Raw genomic sequence first — 24,834 nt, forward strand, 5'->3', positions numbered from 1 at the left:
CCAACAATTATGTGATCTTGGGCAAATGACTTTAACTTGTCTTAGTCTCAGTAAAATGCAGAGGCCAGCTTACCCTGGTCTAAGAATCTAACTTAAATGTCTTTGTTTTAAAACCTTAATTTTAGATGTTAGGTCCAGTCAGCAGATGCTTATTGAAAGTCTACAATCTAACACATGGTTCTTCTAAACAACTGAAAACACAAAAGTCATGAAAATGCACATTTTTAATTTACCTAAAAATACGATGGAGCAAATCACCTGGTAAAGGAGCAAAATGAGGAAAGTCAAATCCTCTCTGAAGGTCATGCAGCAGAGCACAATGGCAGTGGAGGGCCAGAGCCAAAACACCTATCATTCAATGACCTTCTTTAGTGTAGGGTCTGCTCTGGCCGGACCTTCAGCTGCCATATTTTAGTAGGCGTCCAGGGGCAGTGAAAGTGTTTTAAAAATCTGCAAATCCCCATGTTGGTTTGGAAAGTTGTTTCTGACAAACAATATGCCCTACAGCATGCCAAGGCATTCCAAAGTCTAGTGATTCTGAGTCTACTGTCATGACTTAACCCTTACTCTTCACTGGCAAGAACAATTATGCTTTTATTCAGAAGATACTGAAACCAAGCAGGACCTTGTGGGGCTCCTGGGCACAGAAGCCTTTCCATGTCTCCCATTTCATATTTGTAGGGAATAGGATTCCAGTTTCCATGACCTTCCTTGAGGTCCAAAGGGCAGGTTCAAACAGGAGCTAATCAGGGAAGAGAGATGATGCAGAGACAAGGGAGAAGCGGCCAAGAGACAACAGTGCAAACCTGGAGTCAGTCTGGTTTCCCCTCAAGAGATACACATCTCTGAATTCTTTTACAGCATTAACATGCACAACAAAGGAAAGATATTAGCGTTTTTCATTCCAGAAGGTTTGATAATCTCAAGAAGCTCATCAGGAGACCACCTGAGGCCAGATTAAAGGCTTGCATGTACCCTGATCATTATCAGCAACCTCTTCCTTGAACCACTGCTATAAAACTCTTCACCAAACATCCCTGGGTTGGGACACACAGTTTTTCAGGGCAAGATCCTGCTGTGTCCTCCTTTGCCTGGCAAAGCAATAAAGCTATTCTTTTCTACTTCACCTAAAACTGGCTTCAAGGCTCAATTCAGCACCAGTGAACAGAGGCAGAGTTTTTGGCATCAAATTGTCAACATCTACAATGTGTTAGGCACCGATATTTAAAAAATATAACATATTCTACTTTTCATGATTTTTTTTTTAAAAAGGAATAAACCTCCATAGAAAATTATCTGTTCTCCCTGCATCAGAGTTCCTAAACAAATGTCTCTTACTTAAACCACATTTCTAACTATTTCATTTTTGGACTGGAGAGTATCGGATTATCAATTATGGAGCAGTCATATTTCTTTCACTTATTTTAAAAAGTTGACATTATATCAGCTTCTCCCATAATTATATTGGTTACAACAGGAAAGCTAGGATCTCCATAAATCATAATTGGGAAATGCCTTGCAACATTTAAGACTCTTTCCATTTAAGACTGAACTCTGGCAAACTCTTTTGTTTGAAATGTATAGTGGTTAACAGAGTAACACTTTTAATAACATTAACAAGAAAGGCTGTATACAGGTGGCCACACATGCATGCACACCCTTAATAGCTCCACTGTCATTTTTAGAAGAGAGATCATAGTTTCTACACAATTCTAATAACTTCTGCTGCTGCTGCTGCTAAGTCGCTTCAGTCGTGTCCGACTCTGTGCGACCCCATAGACGGGAGCCCACCAGGCTCTGCCGTCCCTGGGATTCTCCAGGCAAGAACACTGGAGTGGGTTGCCATTGCCTTCTCCATTGTGTGAAAGTGAAAAGTAAAAGTGAAGTCGCTCAGTGGCGTCCAACTTGTAGCAACCCCATGTACTGCAGCCTACCAGGCTCCCCCATCCATGGGATTTTCTAGGCAAGAGTACTGGAGTGGCTTGCCACTAATAACTTCTAACTGTTTTTAAATGATAGAATAAATATTTTAACTTCTGTGACTTATAAAGATATACTTCAATAAGATAAATTTAGTTTATAAAAAAATGTATACCCTTTAACACATTTTATTAATCTGACTTCAACATAAAGCAGTTGCTGCTAAGCTGCTGCTAAGTCGCTTCAGTCGTGTCCGACTCTGTGCGACCCCATTGATGGCAGCCCACCAGGCTCTGCCGTCCCTGGGATTCTCCAGGCAAGAACACTGGAGTGGGTTGCCATTTCCTTCTCCAATGCATGAAAGTGAAAAGTGAAAGTGAAGTCGCTCAGTCCTGTCTGACTCTTAGCGACCCCATGGACTGCAGCCCACCAGGCTCCTCCGTCCATAGGACTTCCCAGGCAAGAGTACTGGCTGCTGCTGCTGCTAAGTCACTTCAGTTGTGTCCGACTCTGTGTGACCCATAGACGGCAGCCCACCAGGCTCTCCTGTCCCTGGGACTCTACAGGCAAGAACACTGGAGTGGGTTGCCATTTCCTTCTCCAATGCACTGGAGTGGGGTGCCATTGCCTTCTCTGACAAACAAATCTGAGTTTGAATCCCAGCTTTACCAGGAATGTTTTTGCCTTAGGCAAAGGACTTAATCTGTAGGTACCTCCATTTCTTCATCTGTAAAACGGATGCCTACTGGGCAAGGTTATTGAAGGGATTAAAGGTAACTATCAACTTATGGTAGATATTTTTATTACATTATAAAATAACATCCTTGGAGATTTAATAACACAAATCTTAAATATAGTGTCTGTATTTCTGTGCATTTGATTGTTTTTTCAAAACCAAAAGGTAGTACAGTCCAGGATTCAGGTTGAAGCCCAGCTACACCCCAACAAAGGAGGAGGAATGCTGCTACTACCTTGAGACACCACTGCAGAGTAAAAAAGTACTTGCTTTAACTCTGGGTAAAGTCTACAACACTACTCAAATTGCAAACACAAGAACAGTGAATCTTACCAGCTCTGTACCAACTGAACTGACGGTGTCCTGAGAAGATTATCTGGAAGAAGACTTATTTCTTTCATTATATTTGCCAATCTCACAGGCAACTCTTGCCGTAGAAACATAAATGAGGTCTTTTCACAAGCATTCACAGATCCTGAAACCAAATACAGTGTGAACAGCAGTAAGTGGAAGCCATAAGGCAGAGACAAACACAGAGTTATTTGTCAAGTGATATCATCACCATAACGACAAGGCAAGAAGAGGAGCAAGGGACAAGACAGTCCAGTCTCTAGGGCTGTGCGACATTCTGAACCACCTTCCAACCACACTGTAGAGCATCAGTGAGGTTATTTTCCTGTCTCCATTATTCACATCTCCCATCTTAGAACTAAGACAAGCTAGGCAAGTCTGAGCAAGGTGCAGTCTGATTAACGTAGGACCTGTAAAAAGCCTATCCTATATAACCTGTTGCTATCGTTTTAAAAACTTGTTTCCTAACTTTAGGTTTATAAGAAAAACCTGTCTAAGAAGCAGTGGAAATTCTGACATGTTCACGAGAAGATTCACTGAGTCCAGGTAGAACCACTATACTAACTGCCATACGCAAAGAGTAAATGAAGAGTAGTCTTTCCGGCAACAGAAAGCAAAAGCTGCCAATGCCTGCTCTGCGATCATCTTCAAGCTTCTCCCCCAGTAGGTTCTATTTAATTGTCTGATTCCTGGAAAGCAATCTGCTCCTTCCTCCACTCCTACTCAAGATGCTAAGCAGAACAGCTGTAGAATCGCGTTTGGCAAGCAGTTCCATTTAAAGTCAAACTAAAAAGTCATGTTATTTCAGTGATGCATTTTAAACTCACTGATTTGCTCTTTTAGCAAGAGACAACCATAGCAAAAACGAGATTGTCAATAGGAATAATCGTATTAAAAGAAAACATTTTCTTGTGGAAGTTTAATGGCATAGTTGGGAAAGAGGTCAAATTCACCCTCTTAATAACACTACAGTCATTTTAAGGTAAAAACAAAAACCAAGAGCTTTGAACCAAACAAAATCGACACTGTAAACCACAAGTTTAAGATTAAGTGGCTAACTACGCTGCTATCTTTCAAGCCACTAGTGATCCGTTGGTGACCAAACCGCACTCACAATGCAGAAGATAACTCTTGTCTATTTGAAATTTTGACTTGACTAGTTTTCCCATTTCATCTTAGCGCCCTGCTATGATAAGTTAAAGTTAAATGCCTGACTTTGCAATTCCTCTGCATCTTTTCTAGAGAAAACCAGGAAGCACTCATTTGAGAAAGAGGAAAGTGGAGAGTCACTTCGGTAAACAAACCCCACAGCATACTGTACCCATGCACTTTACACGTGCTGCGAACTCTTGTTGACGAAATGAATTGTACGGTTGGTGGAAACTCTTAAGCCAGTGGCAAGGAAAACATTCTATGAAACACCGGGCCAGTCAGAACCTGCTTCCCCTATCAGCACGCCACTTTTATGTAATCATCATATGCAAAACTAAGCATTTATCAACACTCTGCAGAATCTGAACGCGACTCCCGGAGGTGTCAGCACACTCGCCTCTCACTCGGGCTGGCCTCTTCCGAAAGGGCCTGGCTGCGAGCGCGGAGGTGCACACGTGCGCTGAAACGAGCTTGGGCCCGGGCTTGTTTTTCAACAATACACGAGAAAAAGGCACACTCTCCCAGTTATCTCTCGGGGGCGCGGACGCCTGCACCTGAGCAGAGGGATCCGTCCGCGAGGGACGGAGGAGGAGCCCGAAACGCCGGAGGAGAGACGTTGAGGAAGGGGGCGCGCCGGAGACGAAAGGGTACCCGCGCGGGCCGGGCCCGGCCCGGGTTAGCGGCCGCAGATCCCGGCTAGGGTTGCGCAGGAAGGCCCAAAGCCCGGGCCCTACTCACCGAAGTCCAGGAACTGCTTCATGGAGAGCGGGGATGGCGAGAAGCGCGCGTAGAAGTCCACTTGGCCGGGAACGCCGCGTTCGGGCGCCGGGCCGGAGCCCGAGTCCGAGGTGAGGCTGCGGCTGACGCTAGGGCCGGCGGCGCGCAGCTCGGGGCCCGGGCCGGCCGAGGTGGCTACGCGAAGCAGCCGCGCTAGCCTCATGTCGAGCCGCGCCGGAGGAGCCGGAGCCCCGGGCGCCAGGTCGCCGCTCCGCCGCTCGGCCGGGTGGTACGTGAGGGACGTGGCGGCCTCGGGGGCGGGGAGCGGCTGTCACCGCCGCGGCCACCGCCCCCCTTGCCGGAGCCCGGCCCTCCGCGCCGCTGGGCGGGGCCTGGGGAGGAGAAGGAGGCGGGGACCGCGTGCGGACCGCCCCCGAGTCAAAGTCCCGCCCCCCGCGCCCCGGGCGGGGCCGAAAGAGCGGGAGGGCGGGGTTTCGCGTGGAGGCCGGGCAGCTACGAGCCTCTCCTGGTGTGGCGCGCACAGTCACAGCCCTTTGGAAACAAAGCCCACTTTCCTGCTTCCTCAGGTCTCCTGTCCTCCGCCGAAAACCTCTAGCACAGGATCGACATCCGCTTCCAGGCACCACAGTGTCTTGCTTAGAGCGTGTTCCAGAAACGCTCCAAAAAACAAGCCCATATTTTACGGAGGAGCAAACTGAGACCCTCAAAATTTTCAGAGCAGACCCTTGCCAAACAGTGATACATAAGTACACATGGTGAGCACTATAGAGTGTGGCCCTAAATAATAGCGCAACGACTCCCGTCGCAAGAGAAGAGAATTGACGGCTCAACTTGAAGCTTTGTCTACTGTCATTCTTGGCCTAGACAGCACTGTATATAAAGGCTCCGACAACTCCGACTGCCCTTCTCTTTAACTGTCTTAGCGTCACAGTTTGATTGCTCCAACCTTTGTAGTTTCCAAATAGTGAATATAAGACTAGAGAATTTCTAATTTCGATTTAATCTTTCAGAGCTGCAAAGGGTGTCTACAGTGAAAGTCACCACTGTCCCTTCTCGCCACTGCTCCTTCTACATATATCTAATCCCAGTGGTTTGTTATGTCTTAGATGCCAACAAAATTACTTTTCCTTGGGTGTGTAGTTTAATTTAAAATATATATTTTATATATTATACAATTTTAAGATTTTATATATATGTGTATGTATATACATAAATATTTACAGCAGTTATTGGTCTAGAAGAACAGTTCTATTCTCCATATTCGGATCTTGGATTGTATAAAAATGTATGTGTAAAGAATGAGATGAATGTCTTTTTAGGGTGTATTAGTGTTACTAACAGAGAAGGCAATGGCAACCCACTCCAGTACTCTTGCCTGGAAAATCCCACGGGCAGAGGAGCCTGATAGGCTGCAGTCCATGGGGTCGCACAGAGTCGCACACGACTGAAATGACTTAGCAGCAGTAGCAGTGTTACTAAACTGCATTCATTTGCCCAGCATGCAGCATGCCACACTCTGAGATGCCAAGGTTTGCAGGGGAAAGGTTTATTAGTCATGAGGCAGCCAAGAGAGGAGAAGGAAGACCAAATCTTAAATTCACCTTCCCTAAGAGAAAAAGCTTGGGATATTTATGGGACAAAGAAGTTGGGTGACCTGAGGCCTGGGGAAAGGTGATTGGAGATAAGAAAAAGGTGAAGAAAATGGCAGGGTGGTATCATCTAAGGGTGGAGTGTTTGGCCTTCTGATGTCAAGAGGTTCTCCATCCAGCACTTCAGCAGGCCCAGCTGAATGGTTGGTGGTCTCAACTGATCTGAACTGGGCAAGACTAGCTCCATGTTCCTGAAAAACAACTTTTGAAACCATTACTATAGTGATCCACCCATCAGAGGTACTGCCTCTAGAGGACAGCTAAAGGAGTCTTATGATTGTCTAAGCTACCTGACGAAGGGTGTGCAGTGTGCAGGAACAGTTAAGGCAAGTTTCATCAGTGAAGTTACTGATATTACTGATTAAGCAAAAGTTATAGTTTAAGGGATCAAACTGTTGACTGCCCTCAGTTTCATTAGTCCCACAGGTTTAGCTCGAAGAAAAACACTGACCACCTTTATAGGTGTAGGTAGTTGAGGGTTGGGGTAGAAGCAGCACTTAAACATATTTTCCAAAAGTGGTGCCTCTAAGAGTTCTTTCAGATATCTGTTAACCTGGTTGTTGTTACCATTTTGGTAAAAATTTCTTAGAGGAAGCAGTATGAACATAAGACTATGAGATAGGTAGAGAAAGTCGGAGAAGACAATGGCACCCCACTCCACTACTCTTGCCTGGAAAATCCCATGGACAGAGGAGCCTGGTAGGCTGCAGTCCATGGGGTCACTAAGAGTCGGACGTGACTGAGCGACTTCACTTTCACTTTTCACTTTCATGCATTGGAGAAGGAAATGGCAACCCACTCCAGTGTTCTTGCCTGGAGAATCCCAGGGACAGGGGAGCCTGGTGGGCTGCCGTCTATGGGGTCGCACAGAGTTGGACACGACTGAAGTGACTTAGCAGCAGCAGAGAAAGTGATCAAATCTTTTTTATATATTTGCTGTCCTACCAGCCATACTCTGTACCCTCCAAATGTGGCCTTCCTTCATCTATACTATGAATATTTGTTGAAAGCACATTATGTAAAGTCCACCACCGTCGAAGTTTTACACATATCTTCAAATATTAGACAGCCTGCTCCATAAAGGAAGGATTATGTTTGCTCTGAGTGACCCAGACAGCAGATGGAAGACTTGGGGATGGAAACTGTAGGGAGACAGATCTCACCCACATGTGGAAAAACTTTGGTTACAGCCCTTTGACTGTGAAATGGGAGACCTTAGAGGAGGAGGGGGTTCTTGTCAATGACAGAGACGAAAGGACAGCTTTTTAAGGAGGCTGGGGAGGGTGATTGCAAAGCCATGAGGTGCTATGAACACAGCCTGGTTTCTGGTGTCAGATCCTCTTTCATTTACTGGATATGTTACCTCAAGTGAATTACCTTTCTGAGCATCAGCTTCCTTCCCTAGAAAGGGGGGATACTGGCTGTCTCATTGCAGGTGACTGTGAATAGATAGTGTAGCCCTTTGTTAGCACAATGCCCAGGATATACTAAACACTCAGATTCCGTCTTTTTTTTTTTTTTAAACCATTATTGCTGTTTTTAAAAAAAATTATTTCCTTATTAAGGTTTAATCAGAACCGCTCACACACATTTTTCATGAAGCCAACTTTACCAAAGGTTTGGTAGAAGACAATTTACAACTGAACATTAGCCATCCTTAAAATAGTCAACTGTTCCGCAGCTCTCCTGCAGCCTCCAGTCATGTGGCCTTCCTCCTTCTCCCCTTCCTTCCAGATTACTCCCTGAGCTCTGAATTCTCCTCACACTATCATGCACAGTATAATCGGCTTTCTCAGCCTCGTTTTGCAACTCTGCTGCTTTCCACCCGAGCATGTTGAGGTGCTCAACTGAACATTAACTTGTGTGAAAGTGCAAAGGCCAGGCAGAAGCTTGGGGTTTATTGTGTCAAGGTTCGTTCACTCAGAAACCAATCCAAGTTTTCTTTTCTTCAAAGTATATTCACCAGACTTCCACCCAACTTATAGTGAAAGAGTATATAAAAACAGATACAAAATTGCATCAGCTTTTCACTTCTTGGTCAAAGGCTGAGGATCCAGAAACTGGAGAGAATGTTAGATATTTTTCAGGTATCTGTTAACTTGATGGTTATTAAGACTATGGTAAAAATATTTTAGAGGAAGCGATATGAATGAATAAGATATGAATGAAGTGATATGAATACATAAGATATGTATTCAAAGGTAGAAAGTGATCAAAGGGTGGTATATCTTTCATGAATTTTTACCAAAGGGCTATATTATTTAACTATGTACATATAAAGTATAATTGTAATTTAAGGCTCTCTAAAAAATTCTTTATAGCAGACTTGGGCTGGATTCTCTAAATTCCCTGAGATTTTGTGATTATTGTCAGATTAATTTGACTGAAAATCATGTAGAAAGCAATAGAAAACAAGCTGAACTATGCCACCCTGTCTTCTTTATCCTGTGGCTTCATGGGGCTCAGCGGACAAGAGGAGAGAAAAGTGATTATTCATTCTCCTGCTCCTTCCTGCTGGGCCATGACTTGTGTCCCTTTTAAGTATGGCCATAGCTCCCTTCCTGTGCCCAGGGAGCCCTAGAGGTGGTACCAGTTTCCCTCTCCTGTTGATTGGGGTGCTTCACTGTCTCCATCTCTGTTCTGCCCACACCTCTGTAAATAGTCCCTGAAAACACTCTTCAGTTTCCCCTTTGAGTGTGCTACCATTTCCTGCCCCAGACCCCTAACTGCTGCTTTACAAAGGTAACTTTCAAAAGAGATAAAATCATGACTTTCATGCAACTACAAAATGAACACATCTCTATCACGGTGTGTACTACTTTTAATATCTTATGATTTTATCAGTTATATCTCATTGAAGCTTTGGAGAAGGAAATGGCAACCCACTCCAGTGTTCTTGCCTGGAGAATCCCAGGGACAGGGGAGCCTGGTGGGCTGCCATCTTTGGGGTCACACAGAGTCGGACACGACTGAAGTGACTTAGCAGCAGCAGCAGAAGGTGAAAAAAATAAAATGAACACACTGAAATTTTAATTCATTAAATGAGAGACTCAGAGAAGATACTACAACCAGTTCAAAGGGGAAGGCAAAAAAACATAGGATTACAGAAATGAATTTGTAAAGGGCTATAAAACTGGCTTTTCCCCTTAGGAGTCAGGAACCCTCCACCTCTAACTGATAGAACATATTTGCATGGATATAGGCAAGAATATAGGTTTTTCCAGTAATCATGTACAGGTGTGAGAGTTGAACCATAAAGAAGGCTGCTGCTGCTGCTGCTGCTAAGTCATGTCAGTCGTGTCCGACTCTGTGTGACCCCATAGTCGGCAGCCCACCAGGCTCCCCCGTCCCTGGGATTCTCCAGGCAAGAACACTGGAGTGGGTTGCCATTTCCTTCTCCAATCCATGAAAGTGAAAAGTGAAAGTGAAGTCGCTCAGTCATATCCGACCCTTAGCGATCCCATGGACTGCAGCCTACCAGGCTTCTCCATCCATGGGAGTTTCCAGGCAAGAGTACTGGAGTGGGTCACCAGTGCCTTCTCCATAAAGAAGGCTGAGTGTCAAAATATTATTGCTTTTGAATTGTGGTGCTGGAGAAGACTCTTAAGAATCTCTTGGACAGCAGGGAACTCAAACCAGTCAATCCTAAAGGAAATCAACCCTGAATATTCATTGGAAGGACTGATGCTGAAGCTCCAATACTTTGGCCACCTGATGATGTGAAGAGTCAGCTCATTGGAAAAGACCCTGATGCTGGGAAAGATTGAGGGCAAGAGGAGGAGGGGGTGACAGAGGATGAGATGGTTGGATAGCATCACTGACTCAATGGACATGAGTTTGAGCAAACTCCGAGAGATAGTGGAGGACAGAGGAGCCTGGCATGCTACAGTCCATGAGGTTGCAGCAAAGAGTCAGATACAGCTTAGCAACTGAATAAGGCAAGAATTACCTACAATTTACCATTGTAAATAGCTCAAGCACAGTGAATCAGAATCAGACACCCTAGAAACTTGTGCTCTGAACAGTGCATTGTATTCTACCTACATTTGCCTTTTGTGTTTAAAGAAGACCGTCGTTCAAGTAATTACCTGTGCCTTGACATGGAGGCCATCTTGCTTACCAGGACTTGTTTCAAGGAAAACCCTATATTTATCTGGACAAGGTATTTGATAAGCTGCTGGAGTCGAGAGGGAGATCCCCAGGGACCGCTTTTAGAACAGACTTGCAGGAATCTAGAAGAGGAACCCACTTTACAGAGCTTAGGGAGAGGGGAGGTGGTGATTGCAAAGGCTGTTTCAAAAGAGGGAGCTTCATGAACCCTCAGTAAGGTTCACTTAAAAAAAAAAAAAAAAGATTGTTGAGACTGGGTCTTTTGTGCCTTTGTGCAAACTGGTAAAAAGGGTGAATTTTGCATAAGAATTGGAGCAATATTTGCACTTGAGGAGCCTAAGCAGTGGTTAGGTTGAAGGGGCTCTGAGGTCAAAAACCCCTAAGAATTTACAGACCTGGACAGTGAGAATTGTCCGCTGTCCACTGTCTCTGGATCTGGACACGCTGGAATTTGCCATTTCAGCTAATTCTGGGGGCAAGAAGTCTGCAGATGTCTGAATTATATATGCCATCAGCACAGTTCAAGTTGTTCTCTTTAAAATTTTGTTGGAGTGGGAAGTCCAAATTTCTAGTTTCACCATCAATTTCCCTTTATTTATTTCATTTCATTTCTTCTGGGTTTTCTAGGTACCTACTTCTGGGGTTCACTCATTCCGTAAATGTTTCCTTGAACATGCTGTGTGCTGGGCAGGCACGATTTTAGGTTCTGGGCATACAGCACTGAACAAGGCATCCAGGTTGCAGCTCTTACAGGGCGTCCATTCTAATGGCTAAAGACAGAATAAATGTATACAATTATTTCAGAGAGTGCTACAGGCTGTAACAATAATAAAACAGACCACTCTGTGTGTGTGTGTGTGTGTTGCATGGAGGCTACTTTACAGAGGTCAGCAAAGGTCACTCTGAGATTAGGACCTTCAGAGGCCCTAAAATGAAAAAAGATGTGACTCCTCCCACCATAAGCCTCAAAAAACCCTATCCTCCCTACTGCAAGACACAAAGCCCCTAAGCTTGTTGGCCTTCATTCATTCATAACTCATCAAGAAAGTCTTTAGGTGGGACTTTGGATTATGATTGTTAAAGATTCCCTCAAAGCAGAGAGCTGACTGCAGTCATCACCTCAAGTTGCAAATAACCACAGGCCATGCATGCATAGTGTTAAGCCTGAAGTGCTTGTCTTTGGCTTCCTGGCCGCTGTCCATCCAGCCGCCTCCACCACTGTCAGGAGACCAACTGAAAGTTTTCATGGAAAGGTCCTTCTCCATTTGTTCTGCCTGAGGGGGTGCCCCCACTGTTTGTCAGGAACCTGTAACTGAAATTGTGTAAAAAGCTCATGTCCTCTTCAGAGCAATGTGAGTTGCCATATTTCATTGATACCTTTTTGTTTCCTTCACATTTTAACACTTCATAAATCGTCAGGGTCCTCAATTCCTATCAGTACGGGTATTGACACTGCTGATGTTTGATCATCAGAACTTGCAGACTGGGTATCCATTGTCTGGAAGAAAATCCTGAACAGTGGAGCGCTCTCCTCAGAAATGCTGCACCACAATACTTTTGGGCAAGCATATTATTCTGAATTAAATGTTAATTTGAAAGATTCAAAATATAAAGAAAAAGTCCTTGGAGAATCTTAACCAATTTATTTCACTTACATTTTCCTATTATATGCACAAGGAATAAGATGATTAACATCCATCTAAAGGTATCGACAAGCTCTTAAGATAAAATTTTCAAAGAATAAGAAGACACTGTCATTGGCAATCTTTTAAAATTCTTACTAGAAGGACTGTTGGGAGATAATCCACTGTCTCTAATTCTACTGGTAATTGGGATTGTTGAGATCACCTGGGAAGGGTGTTGGAGGCCAGAGAGAATCCCTCACAGCAGAAATATTTGAGATGACAATAGTAGAAGCCAAGAAAAAAGCACTTTCAAAATTGAAGGGGCATTGGCTATCATTAAATATCCTCCAGCAGTCAAGTAAAATGAGAACTGAGAAGTATGCTTTAGACTTAATAGCCAAAAGGTGGGTCGTGACTTTGGAACAAGGGGCTTCATGAGCACAGTGATGAGGAAGTAGAGATGACAACTATGAATACAGTTGTTGGAAAGGACGACGGTGGAGCTGGTTTATTTATAGGTTTTACAGTGGGAAAGTCTTGAGTATGTCTAAATGCTGGGGGTGAAGAACTTACGAGGCAAGCTGGATGTAAAGAAGAGGGAGAGGTTAAGTGCCAGAATAGGGTCCTGGAGGACTGGAAGAGTTCTCCTCCCACAGATGGGAGGAAGGACACTCCTCTGACCGGGATGTGTTATCAGTGTGTTAAAGAAATGTGTGCAATTGATGTGGGCAGACCTGGGCTGGAATCAAGGCTCCGTCACTTTCTAGATGCGTCACCTCGGCTAAGTTGCTCACTCTTACTGATGATCGTACTGAGCACTTTCTATGGGATAGGCACTAACCAACGAAATGGTTATTTTTATAGACAATGCTGAAGCTGTTAGCCTAATGAAGAGAACATGTGTTAAATTAGGCCTCAAATCTAGGCAGGAAATTGAGAAAATTCTTCAGTAATAATTTGCATATTTGTGTGTGTGAAGTAGGAGGTAAAGTGTGCTTGAAATTAAAGGAAAAGTTGGGAGAAATTCATTGGATAAACCATCTAAGGAAAGGAAATCTGAATAGCCACATGTCTTTTGATAATCCTTCTAGAGATGTGTTAGGGTTGACGGATTTTACTTATTCAAACCGTGACAGACTTTATCTTCTTGGGCTCCAAAAATCACTGCAGACGGTGACTGCAGCCATGAAATTAGGAGATGCTTGCTCCTTGGAAGAAAAGCTATAACAAACCTAGACAGTGTATTAAAAAGCAGAGTCATCACTTGGCAGACAAAGGTCCATATAGTCAAAGTGATGGTTTTTCCAGTAGTTATGTACAGATATGAGAACTGGATTGTAAAGAAGGCTGAATTGATGCTTTCAAGGTCTAGTGCTGGAGAAGACTCTTGAGAGTCTCTTGGACAGCAAGGAGATCAAACCAGTCGCTCCTAAAGGAAATCAACTGTGAATATTCAATGGAAGAATCAGTGCTGAAGCTCAAACTCCAATACTTTGGCCACCTGATGCAAAGAGCCGACTCTTTGAAAAAGACCCTGAGGCTGGGAAAGATTGAAGGCAAAAGGATAAGGGGTCTGCACAGGATGAGATAGTTAGATAGCATCACTGATTCAATGGACATGAGTTTGAGCAAGCTCCGGGAGATGGTGAAGGACAGGGAAACCTGGCTTGCTGCAGTCCTTAGGGTCACAAGGAGTTGGACATGACTAAGTGACTGAAGAACAACAAAACAGGACTCTTTTTTTTTGTAAGTTGGCTAAGGCTATTTTTGGTTTATTTTTTTAATCAATTTATTTTAATTGGAGGCTGATTACAATATTGTGGTGGCTTTTGCCATACATTGACATGAATCAGCCATGGGGGTATGTGTCCCCCATCCTGAAACCCCCTCCTACTTCCCCCCACCCCATCCCATCTCTCTGGATTGTCCCAGTGCACCAGCCCTGAGCGCCGTCTCATGCATTGAACCAGGACTGGCGATCTGTTTCACATATGGTAATATACATATTTCAATGCTGTTCTCTCCGATCGTCCCATCCTTGCCTTCTCCCAGAGTCCAAAAGTCTCTTCTTTACATCTGTGTCTCTTTTGCTGTCTCGCATATAGGGTCATCATTACCATCTTCTAAATTCCATATATGTGCATTAATATACTGTATTGGTGTTTTTCTTTCTGACTTACTTCACTCTCTATAATAGATTCTAGTTTCATCCACCTCATTAGAACTGATTCAAATGCATTCTTTTTAATAGCTGAGTAATATTCCATTGTGTATATGTACCACAGCTTTCTTATCCATTCATCTGCCGGTGGACATCTAGTTTGCTTCCATGTCCTGGCTATTGTAAACAGTGCTGTGATGAACACTGGGGTATGTGTCTCAGTTCTGGTTCCCTCGGTGTGTATGCCCAGCAGTGGGATTGCTGGGTCGCATGGCAGTTCTATTTCCAGTTTTTAAAGGAATCTCCACACTGTTCTCCATAGTGGCTGTACTAGTTTGCATTCCCACCAACAGTGTAAAGAGGGTTCCCTTTTCTCCACACCCTCTCCAGCATTTATTGTTTGTAGACTTTCTGATAGCAGCCATCTGACCAGCGTGAGATGGTACCTCATTGTGGTTTTGATTTGCATTTCTCTGATAATGGGTGATATTGAGCATCTTTTCATGTGTTTGTTAGCCATCTGTTATGTCTTTGGAGAAATGTCTGTCTAGTTCTTTGGCCCATTTTTTGATTGGGTTGTTTATTTTTCTGGAATTGAGCTGCATGAGCTGCTTGTATATTTTTGAGATTAATTCTTTGTCAGTTGCTTTGTTTGCTGTTATTTTCTCCCATTCTGAAGGCTGTCTTTTCACCTTGCTTATAGTTTCCTTTGTTGTGCAAAAGCTTCTAAGTTTAATTAGGTCCCACTCTGGGAGGTGGGTCATAGAGGATCCTGCTGTGATTTATGTCAAAGTGTGTTTTGCCTATGTTTTCCTCTAGGAGTTTTATAGTTTCTGGTCTTATATTTAGATCTTTAATCCATTTTGAGTTTATTTTTGTGTATGGTGCTAGAAAGTGTTCTAGTTTCATTCTTTTACAAGTGGTTGACCAGTTTTCCCAGCACCACTTGTTAAAGAGATCATCTTTTCTCCATTGTATATTTTTGCCTCCTTTGTCAAAGACAAGGTGTACATAGGTGCATGGATTTATCTCTGGGCTTTCTATTTTGTTCCATTGGTCTATATTTCTGTTTTTGTGCCAGGACCATACTGTCTTGATGACTGTAGCTTTGTAGTATAGTCTGAAGTCAGGCAGGTTGATTCCTCCAGTTCTAGTCTTCTTTCTCAAGATTGCTTTGGCTATTTGAGTTTTTTTGCATTTCCATACAAATTGTGAAATTATTTCTTTGAGTTCTCCGAAAAATACTGTTGGTAGCTTGATAGGGATTGCATTGAATCTATAGATTGCTTTGGGTAGTATACTCAGTTTCACTATGTTGATTCTTCCGATCCATGAACATGGTATATTTCTCCATCTATTTGTGTCATCTTTGATTTCTTTCATCATTGTTTTATAATTTTCTACATATAGGTCTTTTGTTTCTTTAGGTAGATTTATTCCTACATTTTCATCACAATTTTATTTTTTATTTTATTCTTTTTATCACAATGGTAAATGGGATTGTTTCCTTAATTTCTCTGTTTTCTCATTGTTAGTGTATAGGAATGCAAGGGATTTCTGTGTATTAATTTTATATCCTGCAACTTTACATATTCATTGATTGGCTCTAGTAATTTTCTGATGGTGTCTTTAGGGTTTTCTATGTAGAGGATCATGTCATCTGCAAACAGTGAGAGTTCTACTTCTTCTTTTCCAATCTGGATTCCTTTTATTTATTTTTCTTCTCTGATTGCTGTGGCTAAAACTTCCAAAACTGTGTTGAATAGTAGTGGTGAGAGTGGGCACCCTTGTCTTGTTCCTGACTTTAGGGGAAATGCTTTCAATTTTTCACCATTGAGGATAATGTTTGCTGTGGGTTTATCATATATGACTTTTATTATGTTGAGGTATGTTCCTTCTATGCCTCAAAGCAGTACTCTTGCCAACTCAAGTACAGAAAACCCAGTTCAAACTTCCTTAAGTAAAAGACCATTGTTTTCTGAAGTCACTGAAAAACTTTTCAAGTCGTAAACCCAAAACATCAGTGTGTCCTGCTCTCCTCTCCCTCTTCCTTCCTCCCCATGTTTCAGCTCTGCTTTTCTTTGTGTTGGGGTTTCTTGTGACACTTTATATACTTCACAAAGCTGGCTCCTTTCCTATTTCAGAAATGGACAGAATAGCAGCAGGCTTTAGTTTACAATGGGAAAAAATTCTAATGAGCACCTCTCATTGCTTCAGAAAAACACTAGGGGATTGTCCCTGATTGGCCAGGCAGGGGCCATGTTTCCAGGCTGGGAGAATGGGAGTAGGTGTGGAGAGGTGGTACACACACACCTAACATCAGGGACTGAATTAGAAGAAAGGATCCCCAAGGAAACAGCAGTTTCTTTCACCTGAAAAAGGGATGCTTGGAGGTAAAAACAACACATTATTTCCATGTTCTATAGACTGGTAGCATGTTTTCCTATTAATCAGTAATATTTAATGAAGACAGTCCATGAAATATGACATTCTCTCACAGAATAATGATTCTTCACATTTTTATGTTTTTATTCCCTTCATTTCCTGATTAAGTCAGATCATGTACATATCCATTTCCACTCTCTTTTAGAGGAGATTTAGAAAAAAGAAACAAGTGCTCACTTCGGCAGCACATATACTAAAATTGGAACGATACAGAGAAGATTAGCATGGCCCCTGCACAAGAATGACATGCAAATTTATGAAGTGTTCCATATTTTTATGGAAGCAACCTAGATGTCCATCAGCAGACGAATGGATAAGAAAGCTGTGGTACATATACACAGTGGAATGTTACTCAGCTATTAAAAAGAATATATTTGAATCAGTTCTAATGAGGTGGATGAAACTGGAGCCTATTATACAGAGTGAAGTAAGTCATAAAGAAAAACACCAGTACAGTATATTAACACATATATATGGAATTTAGAAGATGGAAACAATGACCCTATATGCGAGACAGCAAAAGAGACACAGATGTAATGAACAGACTTTTGGACTCTGTGGGAGAAGGCAAGGGTAGGATGATTTGAGAGAATAGCATTGAAACATGTATATTACTATATGTGAAATAGATTGCCAGTCCAGGTTCAATGCATGAGACAGGGTATTCAGGACCGGTTGCACTGGGATGACCCTGAGGGATGGGATGGGGAAGAGGGAGATAGGAGCAGGGTTCAGAATGGGGGACACATGTACCCCCATGGCTGATTCATATCAATGTATGGCAAAAAACACTACAATATTGTAAAGTAATTAGCCTCCAATTAAAATAAATAAATTAATTAAAAAAGAAAAAAGATTCACCCTAACATGACATATATTTAATATCTTGGAGAATCAAGTTGATGTCAAAAGCAATAAAAATATTCTAAATCCAGCATTAGCTAGAAGGCAGTTACATCCCATGCATTTTCTCTTTTAATTTCCTAGATCTTTTAACATTTTCTTTGGGTGAGTGGCCGTATCAGTTGGGGTTCAGGGCGTAAAGTAAAAACCACTCTAGGTATTACTGCCATGAAGGGATTTAATTCAGGAAATTACATGTATACAACACAGACTAAAGTAGGCTCTAGACAGGGCCTCTGGGGATAGTATCTAGAACAATGACTCATCTAGGGGTTTCTGGAAATTTAGGTGATGAAAAATACTTGTAGCTACAATCCATAGTCAAAAACAGGGAATGAGACCACCACCAGTTAACCCTTTCTAATACTCAGAAAGCTAGAAGACCCTCAACACTGAACCTTAGGTCTCCACAGCCATGCTTGCTAGTAGAAACACTCATTGAGTCCACCTTGTAGATCGCAAATGAAGGTACATAATTCACAGAATCCAGCTCATGTGCAAAGCCCCTAGCTGCAAGGGGACTCTGGAAGAGAAGTTTTAGCTTTCCAGCCCTTCTAATAAAAGGGTGGAATAGAAGTTGGCAAGCCAATCCACAGATATCTATCTCAGTGGGCTTAGGCATTATTCATTTGTTTCCTAGGAGGAGTAGCTGGGTTTTTTGCGGTGGCAACAGGCAAAGGGAAACTGAAGAACTGTTGCTGCTTAAGAAAGAAATTGTCAGATTGCAGAAGTTTAAGAGTTTGGCTGACTTTTACTGCAGTCTTTATGTTTTGTTACTGACTTAAAGAAGTTATTGTAACCAGACCAACATATCGCTGCTTCTGTGGGTCAGCTACTAGAACTGGCAGATTATTCCCCATTCAGTTGTAAATGGAATTTTGCTTCTAGCAGGTCTTAAAGGCATGGCCCATAGAGTAGCCTAAAAGGAATGTTATCTATCCTGTCATCCTCACATAAAACAAAGACTAAAATGTGCCCTGATTGTTCTTTATGCGCAAATTTGAGGATGTTAGGGATTGGAAGTTGTTAAAGGTGAGTAGACAGGTGTCTCCTTTCTAGAAGCCTAGGTTATAATCCTTCCATATACTGTTTTACAGATGCAGAAATTAAACCATTAGGGGTAAACAGAAAGTGGCAGATAAGTGACTTGAACCTTGAATGAAGATCGATTCCACAGACTCTTGCTACCCAATGTATAATCTGTGGACTGCAGCGTCTGGAGCTCATTAGAAGAGTTGACTCTCAGGCTCTTTCCCAAGCTCTCTGAAGCAGCACCTGAAGCTTAATGTCTGCAGGTGATTCTCAGGCATGTTAAAGTGTGAGGAGGATGGCTTTTAACCACTTTGTTGATTTAAGACTTCCTAACAAAGTGACAAAGAATATAATCAATCTGATTTCGGTGTTGACCATCTGGTGATGTCCATGTGTAGCGTCTTCTCTTATGTTGTTGAAAGAGGGTGTTTGCTATGACCAGTGCATTTTCTTGGCAAAACTCTATTAGTCTTTGCCCTGCTTCGTTACGTATTCCAAGGCCAAATTTGCCTGTTATTCCAGGTGTTTCTTGACTTCCTACTTTTGCATTCCAGTCCCCTATAATGAAAAGGACATCTTTTTTGGGTGTTAGTTCTAAAAGGTCTTGTAGGTCTTCATAGAACCATTCAACCTCAGCTTCTTCAGCGTTACTGGTTGGGGTATAGACTTGGATTACTGTGATATTGAATGGTATGCCTTGGAAACAAACAGAGATCATTCTGTCGTTTTTGAGATTGCATCCAAGTACTGTATTTTGGACTCTTTTGTTGACCATGATGGCTACTCCATTTCTTCTGAGGGATTCCTGCCCGCAGTAGTAGATATAATGGTCATCTGAGTTAAATTCACCCATTCCAGTCCATTTCAGTTCGCTGATTCCTAGAATGTCAACATTCACTCTTGCCATCTCTTGTTTGACCACTTCCAATTTGCCTTGATTCATGGACCTGACATTCCAGGTTCCTATGCAATATTGCTCTTTACAGCATCAGACCTTGCTTCTATCACCAGTCACATCCACAGCTGGATATTGTTTTTGCTTTGACTCCATCCCTTCATTCTTTCTGGAGTTATTTCTCCACTGATCTCCAGTAGCATATTGGGCACCTACGGAGTTCCTCTTTCAGTATCCTATCATTTTGCCTTTTCATACTGTTCATGGGGTTCTCAAGGCAAGAATACTGAAGTGGTTTGCCATTCCCTTTTCCAGCAGACCACATTCTGTCAGATCTCTCAACCATGATGTGCCCGTGTTGGGTATGACCTAAATCAAATCCCTTATGATTATACAGTGGAAGTGAGAAATAGATTTAAGGGCCTAGATCTGATATATAGAGTGCCTGATGAACTATGGAATGAGGTTCGTGACATTGTACAGGAGACCGGAATCAAGAACATCCCCATGGAAAAGAAATGTAAAACAGCAAAATGGCTTTCTGGGGAGGCCTTACAAATCGCTGTGAAATTAAGAGAAGCGAAAAACAAAGGAGAAAAGGAAAGATATAAGCATCTGAATGCAGAGTTCCAAAGAATAGCAAGAAGAGATAAGAAAGCCTTCCTCAGCGATCAATGCAAAGAAATAGAGGAAAACAACAAAATGGGAAAGACCAGAGATCTCTTCAAGAAAATTAGAGATACCAAAGGAACATTTCATGCAAAGATGGGCTCGATAAAGGACAGAAATGGTATGGACCTAACAAGCAGAAGGTATCAAGAAGAGGTGGCAAGAATACACAGAAGAACTGTACAAAAAAGATCTTCACAACCCAGATAATCACGATGGTGTGATCACTGACCTAGAGCCAGACATCCTGGAATGTGAAGTCAAGTGGGCCTTAGAAAGCATCACTACGAACAAAGCTAGTGGAGGTGATGGAATTCCAGTTGAGCTATTTCCAATCCTGAAAGATGATGCTGTGAAAGTGCTGCACTCAATATGCCAGCAAATGTGGAAAACTCAGCAGTGGCCACAGGACTGGAAAAGGTCAGTTTTCATTCCAATCCCAAAGAAAGGCAATGCCAAAGAATGCTCAAACTACCACACAGTTGCACTCATCTCACACGCTAGTAAAGTAATGCTCAAAATTCTCCAAGCCAGGCTTCAGCAATATGTGAACCGTGAACTTCCTGATGTTCAAGCTGGTTTTAGAAAAGGCAGAGGAACCAGAGATCAAATTGCCAACATCTGCTGGATCATAGAAAAAGCAAGAGAGTTCCAGAAAAACATCTATTTCTGCTTTATTGACTATGCCAAAGCCTTTGACTGTGTGGATCACAAGAAACTGTGGAAAATTCTGAAAGAGATGGGAATACCAGACCACCTGATCTGCCTCTTGAGAAATTTGTGTGCAGGTCAGGAAGCAACAGTTAGAACTGGACATGGAACAACAGACTGGTTCCAAATAGGAAAAGGAGTTTGTCAAGGCTGTATATTGTCACCCTGCTTATTTAACTTATATGCAGAGTACATCATGAGAAACGCTGGACTGGAAGAAACACAAGCTGGAATCAAGATTGCTGGGAGAAATATCCATAACCTCAGATATGCAGATGACACCACCCTTATGGCAGAAAGTGAAGAGGAACTAAAAAGCCTCTTGATGAAAGTGAACGTGGAGAGTGAAAAAGTTGGCTTAAAGCTCAGCATTCAGAAAACGAAGATCATGGCATCTGGTCTCATCACTTCATGGCAAATAGATGGGGAAACAGTGTCAGACTTTATTTTTCTGGGCTCCAAAATCACTGTAGATGGTGAATGCAGCCATGAAATTAAAAGACGCTTACTCCTTGGAAGGAAAGTTATGACCAACCTTGACAGCATATGGAAAAGCAGAGACATCACTTTGCCAACAAAGGTCCGTCTAGTCAAGGCTATCGTTTTTCCAGTGGTCATGTATGGATGTGAGAGTTGGACTGTGAAGAAGGCTGAGCGCCGAAGAATTGATGCTTTTGAACTGTGGTGTTGGAGAAGACTCTTGAGAGTCCCTTGGACTGCAAGGAGATCCAACCAGTCCATTCTGAAAGAGATCAGCCCTGGGATTTCTTTGGAAGGAATGATGCTAAAGCTGAAACTCCAGTACTTTGGCCACCTCATGTGAAGAGTTGACTCATTGGAAAAGACTCTGATGCTGGGAGGGATTGGGGGCAGGAGGAGAAGGGGATGATAGAGGATGAGATGGCTGGATGGCATCACTGACTCGATGGACTGAGCCTGGGTGAACTCGGGGAGTTGGTGATGGACAGGGAGGCCTGGCGTGCTGCGATTCATGGGGTCGCAAAGAGTTGGACACAACTGAGCGACTGAACTGAACTGAACTGAACAAAGTGGCTGGAGAAGGAAATGGCAACCCACTCCAGTGTTCTTGCTTGGAGAATCCCATGGACGGAGAAACCTGGTAGGCTGCAGTTCATGAGGTCGCTAAGAGTCCGACACGACTGAGTGACTTCACTTTCACTTTCATGCATTGGAGAAGGAAATGGCCACCCACTCCAGTGTTCTTGCCTGGAGAATCCCAGGGACAGGGGAGCCTGGTGGGAAGCCGTCTGTGGGGTCACACAGAGTCGGACACGACTGAAGCGACTTAGCAGCAGCAGCAACAACAAAGTGGCTATGGCTGTAAGCACCCTAGAACTTGAGTTCCATCAGCAATTTGATGACACCTTGGAATCAAACAGACGCCCAATCTTTCTAGGGAAAGGTTCCCCTTTTATGGACTTTAGAGTCTTTGGGTCAGTGCAGTGTGACACGTGGAAAGAAGAAAAGGGAGTTTTTCAACTGTTCTTGCACTGACAAATCTGGTCTAATATACGTCATGTAACTTGAGCATGAATGGGCCTACGAGCACTTCCTCTTCTGCACAGCAGTAAAGGTACGTAAGCAACAAAACTACAACATGCCTTCCCACTGCAGGAAACCAAAGAATCTATCGTATGGGTGAAGAACTGAGGAATGGTTCAAAAAAGAATCCTCTCTTTTTACACTCTTCCATTTCTGGAGAAAAAAAATCAATGAGTCAGTACATAGTAATTTCAAGATACCTACATATGGACTTTGTGTGCATGCTCCAAGCCTGCCTTATGGTCATTGTATTAAGGGTTTGAAACAGTTTGACATAAGTCAGTCTTGTACAAAATGACCTATGTTGACGAGCAGTTTAAACGTAAGAGTTAGGCTCACAGCATTTTTTAGTGAAGGTTACTCGCACTTGCAGACTGTAGCTATAGCAGGTAAACCGAGGGGTATGAAAAACCTAGATGAGGAGACAGGTCAGCAACAGGTAAACTATATTTCCCCATCTGTGAAATGAGAAAGTAGAACTAGATTTCCATGTTTCCTTCCTATTTTAACACTTTATGGTTCTACATAACAAGTGTAATTATTAAACTAACATTTAGTGAACATTTTCTGATCCTCTCATCATTCCTTTTAAGAACCCATGAGATTGGTACTAATATCAATCTTACTTTACAAATAGAGAAACTGGGGCACAGACATGTCAGTCACTCGTGGGGGTTATAAGAGGGGAAACTGTTTCACACCCTGGCAGTCTGACCGCAGCCTCACTCTTACGCATCCTATTCATTGCCTCCTACTTTATGGCAAATATGTCTCTAACTTCCAAGCTCTTGTTACTGGTGCACTGGAAACCTCACACGCAGCAATAAGGCATTTACACACAGAGGGCAGAGCCCTTGCCATAAATATTGAAGAAGCCGTCCAGTGCTTTAGAAGCAGCTCTCAATCTTAGCTATACATTAAGAGTCACCAGGGAAGCCTCAAATAGCACGGATGCCTGGATTCCACACTGAAGAGTTTCTGATGGAGTCAGTCTGACATGAATTCTCGGCACTGGGTTTTGTTTTTGTTTTTTTTTAATGTTTTTTAGGAATTTAAATAGGGAGCCCAGATTGAGAGTAGACTACTCCCAACTTTATAAGAATGGGGTTGGTTCTAGAGGCAAGTTCTACCCATGTAGGACCAGGTACTAACCTGATAGTCAACCACTGATACCCTGACACAAGATTTTTAATTCTGCTAGTTATGTAATGGAGAAGGAAATGGCAACCCACTCCAGTATTGTTGCCTGGAAAATCCCATGACAGAGGAGCCTGGTGGGCTACAGTCCGTGGAGTTGCAGAGTCAGATGACTGACTGACTGAGCACATTTATGTAAAGTAGATTACCTGTTCGTCAGTACCACCTGTTGTTTTGGATAAGCTTCCTGTAAAAGGGCAGAGCCAGTGTCTTATTTGTATGTGTGTCCCCAGAGCCTGGGAACATATCTATAAATTTTATTTCCAATTGGGAAGGAAATAATGAAACCACATCTAACTATCTCCATATAACAAGATCTTGACAGAACACTCACTTAAATCTGCTGGTTACTGTTGAACTGAATACTTATCTGCTAGGCTTTGAGATAGGGAAAGAAGCGTACTCTCTTCCTAGAGTTTGAGATTTCTTGGAGATGTTCTAGAAGGACAGTGTGTCAATAGCGTGTGAGAAATTTTATCTGACCCCTGCTAACATGGATATGTCTCTGCCCACTTCATGACTCCAGCACAAGCAGCCTGATAAAGAGATGCTCCAGGGTCAGGGCATTTAAGCTTTGCTGACTACGATGAAAGTCACTCAATATGCCAGCAAATGTGGAAAACTCAGCAGTGGCCACAGGACTGGAAAAGATCAGTTTTCATTCCAATCCCAAAGAAAGGCAATGCCAAAGAATGCTCAAACTACCACACAGTTGCACTCATCTCACACGCTAGTAAAGTAATGCTCAAAATTCTCCAAGCCAGGCTTCAGCAATATGTGAACCGTGAACTTCCTGATGTTCAAGCTGGTTTTAGAAAAGGCAGAGGAACCAGAGATCAAATTGCCAACATCCGCTGGATCATGGAAAAAGCAAGAGAGTTCCAGAAAAACATCTATTTCTGCTTTATTGACTATGCCAAAGCCTTTGACTGTGTGGATCACACTAAACTGTGGAAAATTCTGAAAGAGATGGGAAT

The 24,834-nt window shown here is 42.8% G+C and overlaps 1 protein-coding gene and 1 non-coding gene across 4 annotated transcripts in view; one reads left to right on the forward strand and one right to left on the reverse strand.

Moving 5' to 3' along the window:
• Positions 1–5,180, reverse strand: part of PDK1 (pyruvate dehydrogenase kinase 1) — a 42,272-nt gene extending 37,092 nt beyond the window's left edge. For 2 of the 3 annotated variants that reach the window (XR_009490589.1, XM_024975305.2), the window contains exons 1-2: positions 4,898–5,180; positions 2,990–3,131 (exon numbers count right to left, since the gene is read on the reverse strand). Coding sequence is in view for 2 of the 3 variants with exons in the window: in XM_024975305.2 (XP_024831073.1) it covers positions 2,990–3,131; positions 4,898–5,099 (344 nt within the window). In the remaining variant the exon portion in view is untranslated. The remainder of the gene's footprint in view (positions 1–2,989; positions 3,132–4,897) is intronic. The other variant, NM_001205957.1, reaches the window with a different exon arrangement.
• Positions 5,181–17,056: 11,876 nt separating this feature from the next.
• Positions 17,057–17,163, forward strand: LOC112443693 (U6 spliceosomal RNA). The gene has a single exon (XR_003032101.1). It is a non-coding gene; the product is annotated as a U6 spliceosomal RNA (small nuclear RNA).
• The last annotated feature ends 7,671 nt before the right edge of the window (positions 17,164–24,834 follow it).

The sequence above is a fragment of the Bos taurus genome, chromosome 2 (assembly GCF_002263795.3).
Source record: "Bos taurus isolate L1 Dominette 01449 registration number 42190680 breed Hereford chromosome 2, ARS-UCD2.0, whole genome shotgun sequence".
Lineage (NCBI taxonomy): Eukaryota > Metazoa > Chordata > Mammalia > Artiodactyla > Bovidae > Bos > Bos taurus.